General features: G+C 58.8%; 1 protein-coding gene across 5 annotated transcripts; it reads left to right on the top strand.

Moving 5' to 3' along the window:
• Positions 1-405: 405 nt before the first annotated feature.
• On the top strand, positions 406-14,560 carry UNC13D (unc-13 homolog D). 5 transcript variants are annotated; one of them, XM_004432771.3, is made up of 32 exons: positions 406-552; positions 1,295-1,330; positions 1,592-1,699; positions 1,801-1,860; positions 1,946-2,012; positions 2,245-2,425; positions 2,861-2,905; positions 3,007-3,075; positions 3,260-3,329; positions 3,511-3,615; positions 3,719-3,811; positions 3,887-3,990; positions 5,560-5,677; positions 5,789-5,913; positions 6,045-6,135; positions 6,218-6,274; positions 6,353-6,450; positions 6,555-6,606; positions 6,686-6,816; positions 6,930-7,050; positions 7,406-7,549; positions 7,748-7,846; positions 7,951-8,157; positions 8,340-8,408; positions 9,448-9,527; positions 10,882-10,987; positions 11,065-11,136; positions 11,540-11,623; positions 11,720-11,840; positions 12,058-12,181; positions 12,665-12,861; positions 13,663-14,560. In XM_004432771.3, exons 1-32 carry the CDS (start codon positions 436-438, stop codon positions 13,782-13,784), a joined length of 3,273 nt encoding a protein of 1,090 aa, XP_004432828.1. In that variant the 5' UTR covers positions 406-435; the 3' UTR covers positions 13,785-14,560. The 5 variants fall into 5 exon arrangements, with proteins under 5 accessions (XP_004432828.1, XP_087297743.1, XP_014644762.1 ...); XM_014789276.2 differs by lacking the exon at positions 406-552 and adding an exon at positions 641-1,149; XM_087441617.1 differs by lacking the exon at positions 7,748-7,846.
• The last annotated feature ends 1,252 nt before the right edge of the window (positions 14,561-15,812 follow it).

Below are 15,812 nucleotides of genomic sequence, written 5' to 3'. Positions count from 1 at the left end.
TTTGGAGCCCCCACCCTGTGCCCTGCCCACCCCAACCCCAGGTCTGGGGCCCATTCAGGGAAGGTTGTGGGTGAGAACTCCACCAGCCGGGTTGGCTTCCCTCAGTCTCTGGACCAGCTGGGTCAGGGCCTCTGTGGGACAGTAAGGTGGGGCCAGACCTGCCCACTGGGTCCACCTTCTGCCTCCAGCCTGGGAGAGTTCCTCCCAGGATCCCAGCCAGCGGGAGAGAAGGTGCAGGGGCCTGGGAGACGGGGCCTCTGGGCCTCCGAGGTGGTGAAACTCTGACCTGACCCTCCTCTTGCCCCCCCCAACACCCCCACCCCCACCCCCGTCAGCACAGGGTGGCAGCTCTGGGCTCTTTGCATAATCTTGTGGCTTCACTATCTTCACCCAGTGCAGCGGGCACAGCAGAGGGGAAGGGCAGAGCTGGCCACCATGGCGACACTCCTCTCCCACCCCAAGCGGCGTCCTCCCCTCTTGCGCCAGGCCATCAAGATAAGGCGCCGCAGGGTCGGAGAACTGCAGGATCCCCTACCCCAAAGAGCTCAGGAGGTAGGAGTGACCTCAGTGGGGAGAAGAGCCGGCCTGGGTGGGGCTCTGCGGTCTCAGGGTGCAGTCTCAGGGTGCGGGGCCCCACCTCTCGTGGGCTGGGGCTAAGGATGTGGTCCCCTCTTCTGCCTGCCCCAGCCCCTGGGCAGAGCCTTCTGGGTTGGCAGAGTAGGGTCTGCCATGTGTTCTCTGGGCGGCCCTGGGCCTCAGGTCCAGGGTCTGAGCCTCTCTGAGCCCCCTCCCTCTGGCGGGGCTGACCCTCCCATCCTCTGTTCCTCCAGCTCCAAAGGCACCGGCCCCTTTAGGCAGGAGGTGTCCCTGCTGTGGGCTAGGCTGCTTGGGGACCATCTGAGCAGCCCCCAGCCCTGCTCGGCATGCCCCCCAGTCTCCCACCTCCGCTGCTGGGCCTCACTTCCGCCGCTGGGGTGTGGAGCGTGGCCACCTGATAAGCAGTGCTGTTTCCTCTGGGGAAGGAAGGGAGGTTGGGGCCACGGGTGCTGCTGGGGCAGCTGAGCGCCGATGGACCTCAGCTACGGCAGGCCAGGGGGCAAGGAAGGCAACCTGGGGGCTGGACCCCCAGGAGGCTTCCTGTGGGAACAGGTGTGCGGCACCGGTGGGGTTGGAGGCCGGGTGCTGGGGCCCCCCACGGCCCTAGGCCTGGGCCTGCTCTGCAAGGAGCCGTTCCTGCTGTCCCAGCCCTGGTTTAGGCCTCCGGGACACCTTGTCTTTTCACCTTGCTCCCCAGATTGAGCCTCCATCCCACCACTTCTCCCCCGAGGAGGTAAGAATCGGAGTGTTGGAGGGCGCAGAGAGGTGCTGGGGAGCAACCTTGCATCTTCCCCAACACCTTCTTCAGCTACTGGCCAAGGCTGATGGCAGCAGCCTGGGAGGGAACTTCTGGGTCTCAACCCACTCTGTTGCCCTGCACATATGTGTGCTTTGTCTCTATGGGCATGGAGTGTTGGTGCCAGGGGTGGCTAGTGGGGCTTTGACCTTGTGGTGGGTGAATGGGAGTTCCCGAGGTGACCCTATTGTGTCTCAGAGGGCCCTGCTCTACGAGGAAGCTCTCTACACGGTCCTGCACCGCCTGGGTCAGCCTGAGCCCAACCATGTGGGGGAGGCCTCTGAGCTGCTGCAATACCTGCAGGAGGTGAGCCCAGCCCCCACCCCACCTTCCTTCCTGCAGCCTTTCTTCCTGGCCTGGCTCCCCCCACCCTGTGCCCCAAGCCTCCCACACTCCTACCCCACCAGGCGTTCCACATGGAGCCCCAGGAGCACCAGCAGATGCTGCAGCGGGTCCGGGAGCTCGAGGTAACCCTGGGCCATGCTGGGCAAGGCGGGGGGCTGGGAAGCCCAGCCCCTTCTTGGACTCAATCTCCTCCCTTTCTCCCTCCAGAAGCCAACATTTTGTCTGAAGGCCACGGTGAAACAAGCCAAGGGCATTCTGGGCAAGGATGTCAGTGGTGAGTAGGGGGTGGGGGGCTTTCTTCCTGGATCCTTCCTCTCCCCATCACGGTCTGTCCCAGGATTCTGGGCGGGAGCTCCCATCTCCTGTCTCCCACTGGCTTGCCCGAGTGCAGCTGGCCCTTTGCCCTTGGAGTCTAGGATGGGGAGGGGCTCTACCCCTCCCTGGGAGGACTCTCCCAGGGAGCCCAGCCAATGCTCTGTTTGCCTCGTTCTCTCCCTCCTCCCCAGGGTTCAGTGACCCCTACTGCCTGCTGGGCATCGAGCAGGGGGTAGGCGTGCCCGGGGGCAGCCCTGGGTCTCGGCGTCGGCAGAAGGCAGTGGTGAGGCACACCATCCCGGAGGAGCAGACCCACCGCACCCAGGTCATCACCCAGACACTCAACCCTGTCTGGGACGAGACCTTCATCTTGTACGTGGCGCTGCCCCAGCCCCTACCCTGTCCGGGGCTACCCTCAGTGGTAGGGGGTCCCCCAGTCTATGAGATCAGCAGGACTTCCTGGCTCAGGGGAGGGGCTTGGCTTGACTGGAGGAGGAGTCTGCTCCCAAGGCAGGGGAGACAGGAGGCCAGACAGGACAGAACAATGGCATAAATGCCACGTGTGCTGAGGGGTGCGGAAGGTAGGATATGTCTGGGTTGATCTAGGAGTAGCCTGAGGCTTACCTGAAAGGAGAGAGAGATGCAGTTGGGAGGGGAGGAGGAGTTTGCAGGGAGGGGCTAAGACTCCAGGGTGGGTGATATTGGGGATGACAGCTTTGGGGGACAGGCTCTGGACTGAGGTAGTCTAGGGCCTGCTCGGGGGTCTATCCTTCCAAGGCCCTCAGCCAATCCCTCTTCTCCCTACAGAGAGTTTGAGGACATAAGCAATGCGAGCTTTCGTCTGGACATGTGGTGAGGGGCATGCCCTGCCCATGGGGGTGGGGGGGACAGAAGGGAGTTGGGGGCTCCCAGCACACCCTCTCTGCCTCCTGCACAAACCTCTGCCCCACCAGGGACCTGGACACCGTGGAGTCTGTCAGACAGAAGCTTGGGGAGCTCACAGATCTGCATGGGCTGCGAAGGTGAGTGCCTCGGGGTTCCCAGGGAATGAGTGGGGGCTCCTTCTGCTCTCCCTCACAGCATGCGCACTGGTTGCTGGGCTGCAGGCTTTGTCCGGGCGCGGGTGGCCACAGGTAGGGGGCAGATCCCCGCTTGACCTCTTCAGTCTCTTGGCCCGTTTCCCTCATGGGACGCTGCCTGGAACAGGATCTTTAAGGAGGCCCGGAAGGACAAAGGCCAGGATGACTTTCTGGGGAACGTGGTTCTGAGGCTACAGGTGAGTGGGGCAGGGCAGAGGGGGGCACGGGCGGAGGGGCCCAGGAGAGAGGCACAGGGGTGTTATGAGGGGTTCTGGGAGGAGTTCTGGGGTTTGCCTCCCATTGCCTCCTCTGCCCCCAACTGTGTGAGGCTCGTGCCACTCATGGGTGTGGGCCTCTCCTGCCTGCCCGGCCTGCCAGGACCTGCGCTGCCGGGAGGACCAGTGGTACCCTCTGGAACCTTGCACCGAGACCTACCCGGACCGCGGCCAGTGCCACCTCCAGTTCCAGCTCATTCACAAGCGGGTAGGTCTGGGGTCAGGGCCTCCCAGGGTCCCAGCTGGGTTGAGAGGATGGGGTGTACTCTGTGTGGGGTCTTCTGCTCACAGCCACGCTGGCTCTATTTCAGAGAGCCACTGCGGCCAGCCGCTCCCAGCCCAGCTACACGGTGCACCTTCACCTGCTGCAGCAGCTCGTGTCCCACGAGGTCACCCAGCACCAGGTACTGCCCTCCCAGGGCTGGGCGGGGCCAGGGCCTGCCTGCCAGGTCCTGACATGTCTCTCCCTGTGCCTTCAGGCGGGCAGTACGTCCTGGGATGGGTCGCTGAGTCCTCAGGCTGCCACCATCCTCTTTCTCCACGCCACGCAGAAGGACCTGTCAGACTTCCACCAGTCTATGGCGTGAGTGCACAGCCCAGCAGAACACCCGCAAGGGCTGTCTATGAGGCTCCACCCTCTCTCTCCCTGCCTGCCCTCCTGCAAGCTGGCAGCCCAAAGACTAACTCTTGAGAGATTTCTGTTTGGTCCAAACTGTGTGTTTTAAATTTTGAGTCAGTTGCCCACCTTTTTTTTTTTTTTTTTTTGTGAGGAAGATCAGCCCTGAGCTAACATCCATGCCAATCCTCCTCTTTTTGCTGAGGAAGACCGGCCCTGAGCTAACATTTATTGCCAATCCTCCTTCTTTTTTTCCCTTTTTTTTCTCCCCAAAGCCCCAGTAGATAGTTGTATGTCGTAGTTGCACATCCTTCTAGTTGCTGTATTGGGATGCCACCTCAGCATGGCTGGAAATGTGGTGCGTCGGTGCGCGCCTGCATCCGAACCCGGGCCACCAGTAGCGGAGCGCGTGCACTTAACCGCTAAGCCACTGGGCCGGCCCCAAGTTCCCAACTTTTAAAAATCTGGAGATTTCCCCTATAAATTCACATTCCACCTTCTCATGAAGCATTAGTGCTGGAATAGTCGCAGGGCTGTCATTTTGCTGGGCTGCAGTTGGTCAGAGCAGAGTAGCCTGTGTCTCCCCCGAGTCCATCACGGTTGCTGTCGGGCCCTCGCCTCACCGAGTCCTCTGGGCATTTGAGTTTTCCACCCCTGCCCTGGCCCCCAGCCCCGCCTCCCGATGCCATTGCCTTCCAGTCAACAAATTTTGCAGTGACGTTACCAAGTCTGTGTTGAGGGCCTGTCACATCCCCAGTGCCACATGAGATTGTGGGAATGCCAGGAAGGGGCACGTGAGTTCACAGACATTTCAGTGCCCGTGAGGAGCAGAAGTGGGGGCACGCCCGGGTGCAGGCTGAGAGGAGGAACGAGAGTGGGAGCTGCCCTGGGCCAAGCTGACGCTTGGCATTTGGGGGGGGGGGCGGGAGAAGGCTGGGGGAGAAGGGCAGCTCTGGGACTGTGGGCAGGTGAGTATTCTTGGACAGGTAGCGAGGATGTTGGTGAGGCTGGAGGCTGGCGGCGCCAGATGGTGAGGGCCCGGTTTGCCCACAGGGCCCAAGCATGTAGTGCAGGTGGCGCTGAGTCCAAGGGCCTGTCCCTGGGTTGCTCTCCTCCCCCATCCTCCCTCACCCTCGCACTCGAGCCTCGTCTCAGCTCAGTTGTCACCTCTGTGAAGGCTCCCCTGAACTGTCTAAAGGGAAGTTCCAGCTGATGTTTGCCATGTGTGCATGAAGCCTCAAGTCTCTAAATCTGATTCTTCAAAAAAAGCGAAAAATCTTGAATTTTTAAATCATAAATGTCCTAATTTAAGAGATAGGTGATTAATGTATACATTTGAAAATCACCTATGGGTACAAAAAAATCCTTCAGGTCACCTTCAGCCACTGGTTTTCAGCCCTGCGTATCGATGGGGATCCACAGGAGCAGAGGAGGCTTCAGGGCAGGGGGAGTCCCCATTCCTCCCCTGCGGTCAGGGAGAGCAGTGGGAAGGGAGGCACCCCACCTGGCCAGGCTGAGGGCTTCTGTCTGCCGCAGGCAGTGGCTGGCCTACAGCCGTCTCTACCAGAGCCTGGAGTTCCCCAGCAGCTGCCTCCTGCACCCCATCACCAGCATTGAGTACCAGTGGATCCAGGGCCGCCTCAAGGCAGAACAGGTGGGCTGGAGCGGGGAGTGGGGTGTTGGGCAGGCAGGGCTCAGGGAGCAAGAGTGCTGTCCGGGCCCCATAAAGCAGCTCCCGCCTCACAGCATCTTCCTGGCCCTGTAGCTGGAGGAGCTGGCCACCTCGTTCAGCTCCCTGCTGGCCTATGGCCTCTCCCTCATCCGGAGGTTCCGGTCTGTCTTCCCCCTCTCCGTCTCCGACTCCCCGGCCCGGCTGCAGTCTCTTCTCAGGTCGGTGACTACCTCTTCCCCTCCCTCACTGGGATCAGGGCCCAGGGAACAGCTCGGGCACCTGCAGGGATAGGGAAGCCTGCTGGAGGAGTGAGTGGGGCATCTCTGGACACAGCTCTCTGTCTCCACAGGGTCTTGATACAGATGTGCAAGATGAAGGCCTTTGGAGAACTGTGCCCCAGCAGCGCCCCACTGCCCCACCTGGTGACCGAGGCCCTGCGGGTATGGTACCCACTCTGGGGATGGGGAGGGCATGTGCCTTGGCCTAGCAACCCCTCGCTGCTCACTGCCTCTTTGTCCACAGACTGGCACTGTCGAATGGTTCCACCTGAAGCAGCAGCACCATCAGCCCATGGTGCAGGTGAGGGGGCTCAGGCAGGGTGGTGGGTGGAGTTCTTGCCCCTCAAAGCCCTGCTGAGCCCCCCTCTGTCCCTGCCAGGGCATGCTGGAAGCAGGGAAGGCCTTGCTGAACCTGGTACAGGACATCGTTGGTGACCTGCACCAGTGCCAGCACACGTGGAACAAGATCTTCCACAAGTGAGCAGATGGCTGGGTCGGGAGGTAGAGTGGCAGAGGCTCAGAATGGGGACCAGAGGACCCCAGTGTGTGCGCCGGGTCACACCCTGCTGCCTTTCCCCCAGTGCCCTCAAGATTGACCTCTTCTCCATGGCTTTCCTGGAGCTACAGTGGCTGGTGAGTCTCTCCCATAGTCTCCAGGCTGCACCCTCTGTCCTGGCTCAGGAGCCCTGCCCGCCACACCTTCCCTTCGCAGGTGGCCAAGCGGGTGCAAGATCACACAGCAGCGGTGGGTGGCTCTGTGTCCCCAGAGATGGGTGAGAGTCTGTTCCAGCTCTACATCAGCCTCAAGGAGCTCTTCCAACTGGGCCCGGTCCCCTCGGAGAGGTGGGTAGCAGGTTGGCTGTGGGCGGGCTGCGGGTAGGCCGCAGGCATGCAGGGGAGAGGAGAGTGGAGGAGGGCTCCTTGCCTTCCCCAGGCTGAGCCCTGGCTCTCCCCAGGGATGGAGTCCTGGCCCTGGATGGCTTCCACCGCTGGTTCCAGCCGGCCATCCCCTCTTGGCTGCAGAAGACATACAGCGTGGCCCTGGCGCGGGTGCAGCGTGCAGTGCAGATGGATGAGGTAGGGGCGGGGCCTGGGCTGGGGATGGGGTCCCGGCTTTGTGGGTAGTGCTTGGGTCTGCCCCGAAGAGAACGTACAGAAGCCGGTAACCAGCGTCCAGCGGTACTCTTGAGGCCAGTTGTGTGCAACATGCTGCCTCCTGATATCCTTAGGGTTGACCGTGGCTTCCCTTTACAGACTGATCCTTGCAGCCTGGGAGGTCTGGGCAGAGCCTTCCTTGTTCCCCTCGTGACCCACTGCCCAGCTCTGTGCTCGCTGGTGGTAGAAGTTCTGAATGCTTGCGGAAGGAGGGAGGAAGGGACATGGATTTGGCAAGCCCTGAGCCCTCCTTCCTGCGTGCTCCCTCATCCCCCAGCTGGTGCCCCTGGGTGAACTAACCAAGCATAGCACGTCGGCTGTGGATCTGTCCACCTGCTTTGCCCAGATCAGCCACACGGCACGGCAGCTGGACTGGCCTGACCCAGAGGAGGCCTTCATGATCACCGTCAAGTTCGTGGAGGTACAGCATCTTCCACTGTGTCTTTCCCCACCTTTCTAGGACAGCCTCAACCCCAGCCCACCCTGTTTCTCCCAAGCTCTTGCCCTAGCAGCCTCCAAAGGCCCACATCCTAAATCCTCCAAGTCACTGAGATTCCTGTGCTGCCCCCCAAGTGTCCCTCCTGGGCGCCCCCCATTGATCATCCCCTCCCCATCACAGGACACGTGTCGGCTGGCCCTGGTGTATTGCAGCCTTATAAAGGCCCGGGCCCGTGAGCTCTCTACAGGCCAGAAGGACCAGGGCCAGGCAGCCGACATGGTAAGGGCCAGAGCTGGGGGTTGGGGGCTGGGGTGGGCATAGTGCCTGCCAGTCCTGGCACTATTCAGGAACCTCTGCATCCCTGTGCCCATGCCCCCTTCCAGCTGTGCGTGGTGGTGAATGACATGGAGCAGCTGCGGCTGGTGATCGGCAAGCTGCCCACCCAGCTGGCATGGGAGGTGCTGGAGCAGCGGGTAGGGGCTGTGCTGGAGCAGGGGCAGCTGCAGAACACGCTGCATGCCCAGCTCCAGGGTGCACTGGCTGGGCTGGGCCACGAGATCCGCACCGGCGTCCGCACCCTGGCCAAGCAGGTACTTGTCCGACCCACTGTGACTTGACCCCACCCTGCCCATCCTCTGCCTGAAGCCCCCCAGCAGGACTTGGGCTGATCACCAGCCCCTACCCATTCCTGAACCTAAACTCAGGCCCCAGTGACCTCTCCTGATCCCCCCACTCATGCCCTGGCCTCCCTCCTACCATTTTGTGTCTCCAGCTGGAGGTGGGCATTGCCACGCACATCCAGAAACTCGTGGGCGTCAGGGAATCCGTCCTGCCTGAGGATGTGAGTGGCCCTCCCTGCTCACTGACCTTTGCCAGTTCTGTGGGTCTGGGATTGCAAAGGGGCTTAGGGTAGGTAGGGGGCTAAAGGCCATGGCGTGTCAGAGATAAGTCCTTCAGACTTGGGCAAGGACTGTTCCCTCCTGGCCCTTGGTTTCCTCCTTGGATGCTAAGGGGGCGGGGCTGGGTCATTCCCCTGGCTCTCCCAGCACTGATGGTCAGTGTGGAGGCTGCAGTGGCAGAGGGCTTAGACTTTGCAGCCAAACAGACCTGGGCTTGCACCTTTCTCAGCTGCCTACTAGCATAGCTGTCCTCTTTGTAGAAGCCAGCTGCCCTCAGTTTCCTCCTCTGTCAACAGGGATGGTAATGCATACCTTTGATTGTGTGGGAGAAGGTTACGCATTAATTCATCAGCTATTTAAGCACCCACTTTGTCCCAGGCATTGATTTAGGCCCTGAGGATATATATCAATGAAAACTATAATAAAAATCCCGCCTTCCTAGAGCTTACATTCTAGTGGGGGAGGTGAAAGTAAAGCTAAGAAAGTATATGGAACTAGAACTAGAAGTATAGCTGTGACTATAAACATACATATATGTGTGTATGTATATACATATATACATACATGTGTATACATGCACATGTGGTGTGTTGGATAATGATAAGTGCTAAAGAGAAAAATAAAACACAAAAGGGGGTGCAAAGTGTCAGAAGGTTGTATTTTTAGATAGTGGCCAGCGAAGCCTTACTCAGAGGGTGACAGCTGAGTCGACCTAAAGGAAGCAAGAGAAAGAGCCCTGAGGACTTCTGGGAGAGGGAACAGCAAGGGCAAAGGCTTTGAGGCAGGACCGTGCCTGGCAGATTCGGGGGCTGTAGAGATGGCCAGTGTGGCTGGAGCTGATTGTGGGCAGGGGCCAGCTCCTGCAGACATTCCAGATGATGCACACAAAAGCTCCTGGCCCTGTTTCCTCCCCCAGGTCAGGGCAGGGAACGGGGGTGGAATGGGAATAGGCCAGAGCCAGACGTGCTGCCCTCTCCCCAGGCCATTCTGCCCCTGATGAAGTTCCTGGAGGTGAAGCTCTGCTACATGAACACCAACTTGGTGCAGGAGAACTTCAGCAGGTCTGCAGCAGCCCCTGCCCTGCGGTGCCCCACCACCTCCACCTCCTTCCACCCACCCCTCCTTCCTGGCCTCAGCATCCATTCTCAGGGGAGGATGCAACCAGCCTCTGCTTAAATGCTTGCTCCCGGGGACAGGGAGCTCACTACCTAACAAGCCTGTCCATTTCATCTTAGGCTGAGCTGAAACCTGCCTATCCTTTGTCCCTTAGCCCTAGGCCATCTTCGGGGACTTGCCGACTGCAGCTCTGCCCTCCTAACATTTCAGGCAACTGGTATTCCTCTCCCACGATCCAGGGGAACTTCTAGTTAGAGTCTATCTTAAAGCAGGGGCCCAGCACACCAGACAGCAGTGGGTAGAGGTCAAGGGTGTGGGCTCTGGACCACCTGGATTCAGACTCCAGCTTCACTGCTGCTCGGTGGGTGGCCTTGAGCAGATTACTCAAGTTTTCTGTGTGGTTGATCATGGTTCTGGCCTCTCTTGAGGACTAAATGAGTCACGTGAAGTGCCGAGAGCAGTGCTGTATAGAGGAAGTGGTAGAAGACAGCGCCTATGACGGCGACAGGTCCTCCACACAAGATCTGGGCCCCAGGAAGCTGCTGGCCCCTCCCCCAGAGTTCTGCTCCACTCCCAGGGGTACAGCGGGGCCCGCGGGAGCCCCCCTTCTTTATTTCTTAGGCCGTAATATGCCGTTTGTTCAGCTTGGATTTTCACATAAAACAGAATCTAATCTCCACTAAGATAGGAGTTTTACTCACTACTGTCTCAAAAGCTGCTAGAACAGTGTCTGGTGCATAATAAGCACTTAAATATGTTGAATAAATTATATAGACCTCCCCCATTCTTACTTACACACACTTTTTTTGTACTTAACTGCTGGACTCAACTTTGACGTGTGCAAGTTCAGTGACTTAGGTGGTTATTGGGAATGTGGCTTGGTGGCTCTTTTTTTCTCCCCACAGGTGGTAGATGCTTATCTATATGCTATGTGCTGAAATCCTATTCATTTTGGCCACCCCCATCTTGAATCACAATTCTGTCATTGGGGGACCAGCCTTCCCCCCAACCTTGTTTGTTGGGGTTTGATAATCCTACTGAGAAGGATTCTTCACTCAGTTGTGAGACATGTTGGAGAGGACTGGCCCCGTCTGTCCCCCGGCTTGTCCTTCCCTCAGGAGACCAGCCCTCCCTCCCTACACTGCCTGCCTGCAGCCCTGGCCTCAGCCTCACCTGAGAAGCAGGTGGAGGTGGAGGGTGGGTGGGCCTGGGTCCCCTCCTCTTTCTCAAGAGCATCTCTGCTTCTTCTTCTTCTGTCCTCCCGCCCTGTGTCCGGCATCCCTCTTCACTTCACCCCAGCCTTCTGACCCTGCTCTGGACCCACACGCTCACAGTGCTGGAGGAGGTGGCCGCCTCCCAGCGGAGCTGCCCCCTGGCCTCTAGCAGGCTGAAGGTTGTGCTGCAGGTAATAATACTAGTAACAACAAATAATAACCCTGGTGGGAGAGTGCCTGGGGTCACCTCTGCTGTCTCACCCCCTAGAACCTGGAGATCTGCTTCTACGCAGAGGGCTGTGGCCTGTCACCTGAGGCCCTGCACACGGCCACCTTCCAGGTAGGGGCCTTTTGGTGAGCTGGTGGGGTAGGGGTAACCTGCCTTCCTGTGCTCACCTGTGTCCAGGACCAGCTACATAATTTATAGGGCCCAGCACAAAATGAAAATGTTGGCCCCTTTTGCAAAAATTATTAAAAATTTTAAGACAGCAACAGCAGAGCGTTAAACCAAGTGTGAGGTTCTTCTAAGTATGGTGATGGGGTGCTGTGCGACTGCATGGGTGGCACACCTGTGAAGCCCACCCTGTCTGTGCCTCTGGCTGTCTGTTCCTCTCCCATAACACGCAGTGCTTCCCATATCAAACTGACATCTCTCCCCGTGGCTGTGAGCTCCTGAAAGGCAACATGGGGCTGTGGTTGAGTGTGACAGTTCAGGTGACTTCTTGGCTGTGCCCCATTTCCAGGATCTGCAGAGGGATCTGGAGCTGCAAGCGGCCTCCAGCCAGGAGCTCATCCAGAAGTACTTCTGCAGCCGCATCCAGCAGCAGGTGAGGCTCCCTTCTTCCGCCGTGCTCACTGCGCACCTGGAGCCCTGCCTCACCCGCTCTGCCCCAGCTGACACTGCCCATGCACCCCACCCCCAGGCAGAAACCACCTCGGAGGAGCTCGGGGCTGTCACGGTCAAGGCCTCCTACCGTGCTTCTGAGCAGAAGCTGCGTGTGGAACTGCTCAGTGCCTCCAGCCTGCTGCCCCTGGACTCCAATGGTGAGTGGAAACTGCCCACTGGCCACTCCCCATGTCCCCACTCTGGTCCCCAGCCTCCCTGGGGGCTCTACTGGTCCAGCAGGAGCACTGGTTGCATTTCCTCTGGATTTCCAAGAGGGGGCGGTGCTGCTGAGTGGGCACAGCTGCAGGGGGTGGGGACTGAAGGGGGAAGCTGGGACATCCTTGGCCAATGTCCCCTCCCTGGGCCACTTGCCAGGTTCCAGCGACCCCTTTGTCCAGCTGACCTTGGAGCCCAGGCACGAGTTCCCTGAGCTGGCGCCCCGGGAGACCCAAAAGCACAAGAAAGACCTTCACCCGCTGTTCGATGAGACCTTTGAGTTGTGAGTGGTTCCCTACACTCACCGTGCTTCTCCAGGCCTAGATCTGCCTCAGGCCTTCTCCTCCCAGCTGGGGCCCAGGGAGGGGGCACCTGGGACAAGGGTTTGCTGGCACAGGCCTCAAACCTGCTCCCCGGGAGGTGGAGTGGGACCGTTGGCAGAAGACTCTCACAGTCTTTGGACTGAGAGGCTTGCTTCCAGGAAGGGTGCTGTCCCTGAGGTCTTCTGTTCCCCTCAGGACAGGTGGGCCTGGGGACACAGGACCCGCTAGTTTAAAGCATCAGCTCACAGCCAGAGCAGACATCATAGCCCGAGATAGGCCAGGCTGAGAGCTGATTTTGCAATCCTAATCCCCACCTGTCTGTGGCCTTTTTCTCCCAGCCCTGGCCTTTCCTCAAGAAGCAGGGAGTGAACCCATGTATGGGGGTGGGTGGCAGTGGCAGTATGTGGGGCAGGCGGCTGAGCCCAACTCTGTCCCCCATCCAGCCTGGTGCCTGCTGAGCCGTGCCAGAAGGACGGGGCATGCCTCCTGCTCACTGTGCTGGACCATGACACACTAGGGGCTGATGACCTGGAAGGGGAAGCCTTCCTGCCACTGCGCTCAGTGCCAGGCCTGACTGGGACCCAGGAGCCTGGCGAGGTGCCTCAGATCCGCCTGCCCCTCACCTACCCGGCACCCAACGGTAGGCCTGAGCCCCAGGGCAGGGCAGAGGCCATGAGGCTGCAAGTTTGGGGCCTGGCCCAGCACTGGGGGTGCAGGAAAGGGGCAGCCTGTGAAAGCTCAGGCAGGGGCCCCCAGAGAGGCAAGGTTGGGGTCAGAGAAATCCCTCCTTGGAGGTGGAAGCAGGTGGAGCCAGCATGGTGGCTTGTGTTGCTGAGTAGGTCTCTCGGTCTAGTCAAGAGACCAGTGAAATTTAAGCTAGGTCAAGTGTAATGTGACTCTACCTGGCGGGGGAAGGTCACCAACAAGTTTACCTGGGGAGAGGGGCCAGATCTCTCTGACCGGGGGCACATCTGGGGGCACATCGTTGCAAAGCATTCCCCAAGCTTGATAATAGTAATAGGTCACATGTCTGAGCACTTATTATGGGCTAGTTCTAAGCACTTGACATATGTTAACACTTTCAATCCTTACAACCACCCAGTGAGGCAGGTATTATTGCTGTTTTACAGATGAGTAAACTGAGGCACTAAAAAGTTAACTAGCCAGCCTAAGGTTCTCGTATAAAAAGGTTAAGAGTAGAAACCTGAGGCACCTTTCAGCCTCTTGCACTGCAATTGGCTCAGTGTCCAGGCCAGTGCCATCGTGCCAGAGGTGGTGAGTGTGTCTCCAGTCTTGTCCGTCAGGCTGTCTTGTGAGCTTGGCTGGTGTGAGTCCATCACTAGTTTCCAGGTTGGCTGGAGAATGGGGCAGTGCTGTGTTCCCTGCCACTACCCAGGCACTGCCTTTCTCAGAGTCTGACCCCAAACACCTCTCTTCACAGGGGATCCAATTCTGCAGCTGTTGGAGAGCCGGAAGGGTGATCGCGAGGCCCAGGTGTTTGTGAGGCTGCGGCGGCAGCGAGCCAAGCAGGCCTCCCAGCATGCCCCTCGGCCAGGGCAGTAGCAGTGGAAGTTGGGACCCTAGTAGGCATGGGCTTTCTTGGGAGATCTGGGTTCTCCCCATGCAGTGCAGCCCTCCAGCCTGGCCTAACACCCTGGAAGGGCCTGTAGGTCTGGGGAGCCCCACTTGTGCAAGGCCCAGAGTGAAGACCCCCTCTGGTCCTCCTGCCAGGGCAGGGGCCCACAGTGCTGGGGGCACCATCAGCAGTATTTATATTCCCTTCTTCCTCCCTTCAGCTCCGGTGTCAGCATTCTCTGCCAGATTCCAGCACCAGGGAAAGGGGAGGCAGCTGTCTGCATCTCCAGTCCCTGATCCCCTCCTGGGTAAAGCTGCTCTGGCAGAGCAGGGTCTCAGCTGCCTGTTTCCTGGCATGCCTATTCCAGCCACAGGGGTGGGGGCCAGGCTCCCTTGTGCCTGTTCTTCAGTACTCCTACCCAGGCCCATTGGAGCCAGGTCTGCAGACACAAAGTCTTCTGGGGAAGGGAGAGGGGATCCTGCCAAAAATGAGGCTACAGCTGCCTTGGGGTGGGCAGGGGTGGTGGCCATACTGAAGGGAGCTTGGGTCCTCTCCTGAGGTGACTACCAGCACCCAGGCTAAGGAGCCTAGGGCTAGGGACCTTCTGGCTCTGAAGGAGGGAGCGCTGGCAGGCAGTGGGGCTAGCATGGAGGAGTGGAAACAACGGATAGCTTGGCTAGCTGTGTCTGCTGAGGACACCTCCCTGCGACGGTACCTGCCACTTAGAAACTTTATTAACAAAAATAAAAGAAAAAAACCAATCCATTGTCCTCTTAGAAAATATACTGTTGGCCTGCAGTGGGGTCCAAATTAGTCAGGCCATGCAAATCCCCTCCTCAGCCCTTGAGCTGCCCACACCCTGGGGCCTGGCCCACCTCTCACACCCCCATGTAACAGAGCAAGGAGGTGGTTGTGGCAGTAACTGATGCAGAAGCAGGGGCTGGGGGAATTGGCATAACTGGGATTTTGGCCAAGGGCTCTGAACAAAGCAGTACCAGGCATTAGTCTGTGGTGGCTGCCCAGCACAGGGGCCTGGCGCTCTAGGGGGAGCACCACGAGGCCTTGGGGGGCCCTCTGAGGGATGCAGGCTGAGGCCAAGTGGCTGCTCTAGAAAATAGGGCTCAGAGTGGGGTCCCAGCCCTGCCTGGGCGAAGGTGGCCTGTGTGCTGGGCCAGTTGTCATTCTAGCTCTGTGACCCTGGTTGAGTCACTTAACTTCTCTGAGCCTGCACAAGTATCATGGGCGCAGGAGGTCAGATAAGACCATCTCCAAGGCTCCTTTCAGCTCTGCACATCTGAGACCAATAGAGAGAGCCCACTAGGCATGTTTTCTCACACCCACTTAACAGGCCAGCTAAGAGCAGGAGGAGGGAGGAGGTGGCTCAAAGGCTGGAACCCAACCCTCAGGGTACAGGATAGAAGGCAGGACAATTCCTCTGGGGCCCACTTTTCTTTTAATGCTTTTATGAGAAGGCACTGTTTGTTCCTCTGAGAAACAACTAGAGGCCCTGGTGTCTTCTGGAAAACAAGTAAACCAGCTGCAGCTGACAACAGAGCCCTGAAGAGACCAGTTGTAGGTGCTGGGAAGTCTCTGTGTCCAGGGCTAAAGGTCCCCGTCTCATCAACCCCAGCAGGCCTGGGTCAGAGAGCACTTGATCTCTGTCTAGGAGTATAGAGCTGCTTTTGGGCCTGGATGGGCCCAGGGAGCCTTGAGGCCTCTTCAGCCACCTAGCCACAGCTCAGGGGTGGGTTCACGAGCTGTTTCTGTGGCTGAGGCCGGGCTCCCAGCCCAGGTGAGGCTGAAACCTGGACTGAGACAGCCGAGCTGGCCCACACTATAGTTCAAAGGCCCTCATTTGGGGCTCCACTCCCCCTCACCCCCATGTAAACAAGCTGCCACTGCAAGTTCATATTTTATTTCCAATAGGTTTGGAGCTTTGTCGATTTTTGCGTTTTTGTAAAAAAAAAAAGAAAGTTTTCACTTAATTCATTGAAAGCCCTTTCGTGCTGAGCCCA

This window comes from Ceratotherium simum, chromosome 16, assembly GCF_057802395.1.
Source record: "Ceratotherium simum simum isolate JZ-2026a chromosome 16, ASM5780239v1, whole genome shotgun sequence".
In the NCBI taxonomy this organism is placed as follows: domain Eukaryota; kingdom Metazoa; phylum Chordata; class Mammalia; order Perissodactyla; family Rhinocerotidae; genus Ceratotherium; species Ceratotherium simum.
Note: the sequence above shows the minus strand (reverse complement) of the source record. Positions and strands in the feature narration are given on the sequence as shown.

Excerpts from the sequence above, each read along its gene's own strand:
- UNC13D (XM_004432771.3), top strand. The coding sequence starts at position 436 with ATGGCGACACTCCTCTCCCACCCCAAGCGGCGTCCTCCCCTCTTGCGC. Across the intron at positions 1,331-1,591 it reads ACCACTTCTCCCCCGAGGAG|AGGGCCCTGCTCTACGAGGA; the intron begins GTAAGAATCGGA and ends ATTGTGTCTCAG. Across the intron at positions 1,861-1,945 it reads AGCGGGTCCGGGAGCTCGAG|AAGCCAACATTTTGTCTGAA; the intron begins GTAACCCTGGGC and ends TTCTCCCTCCAG.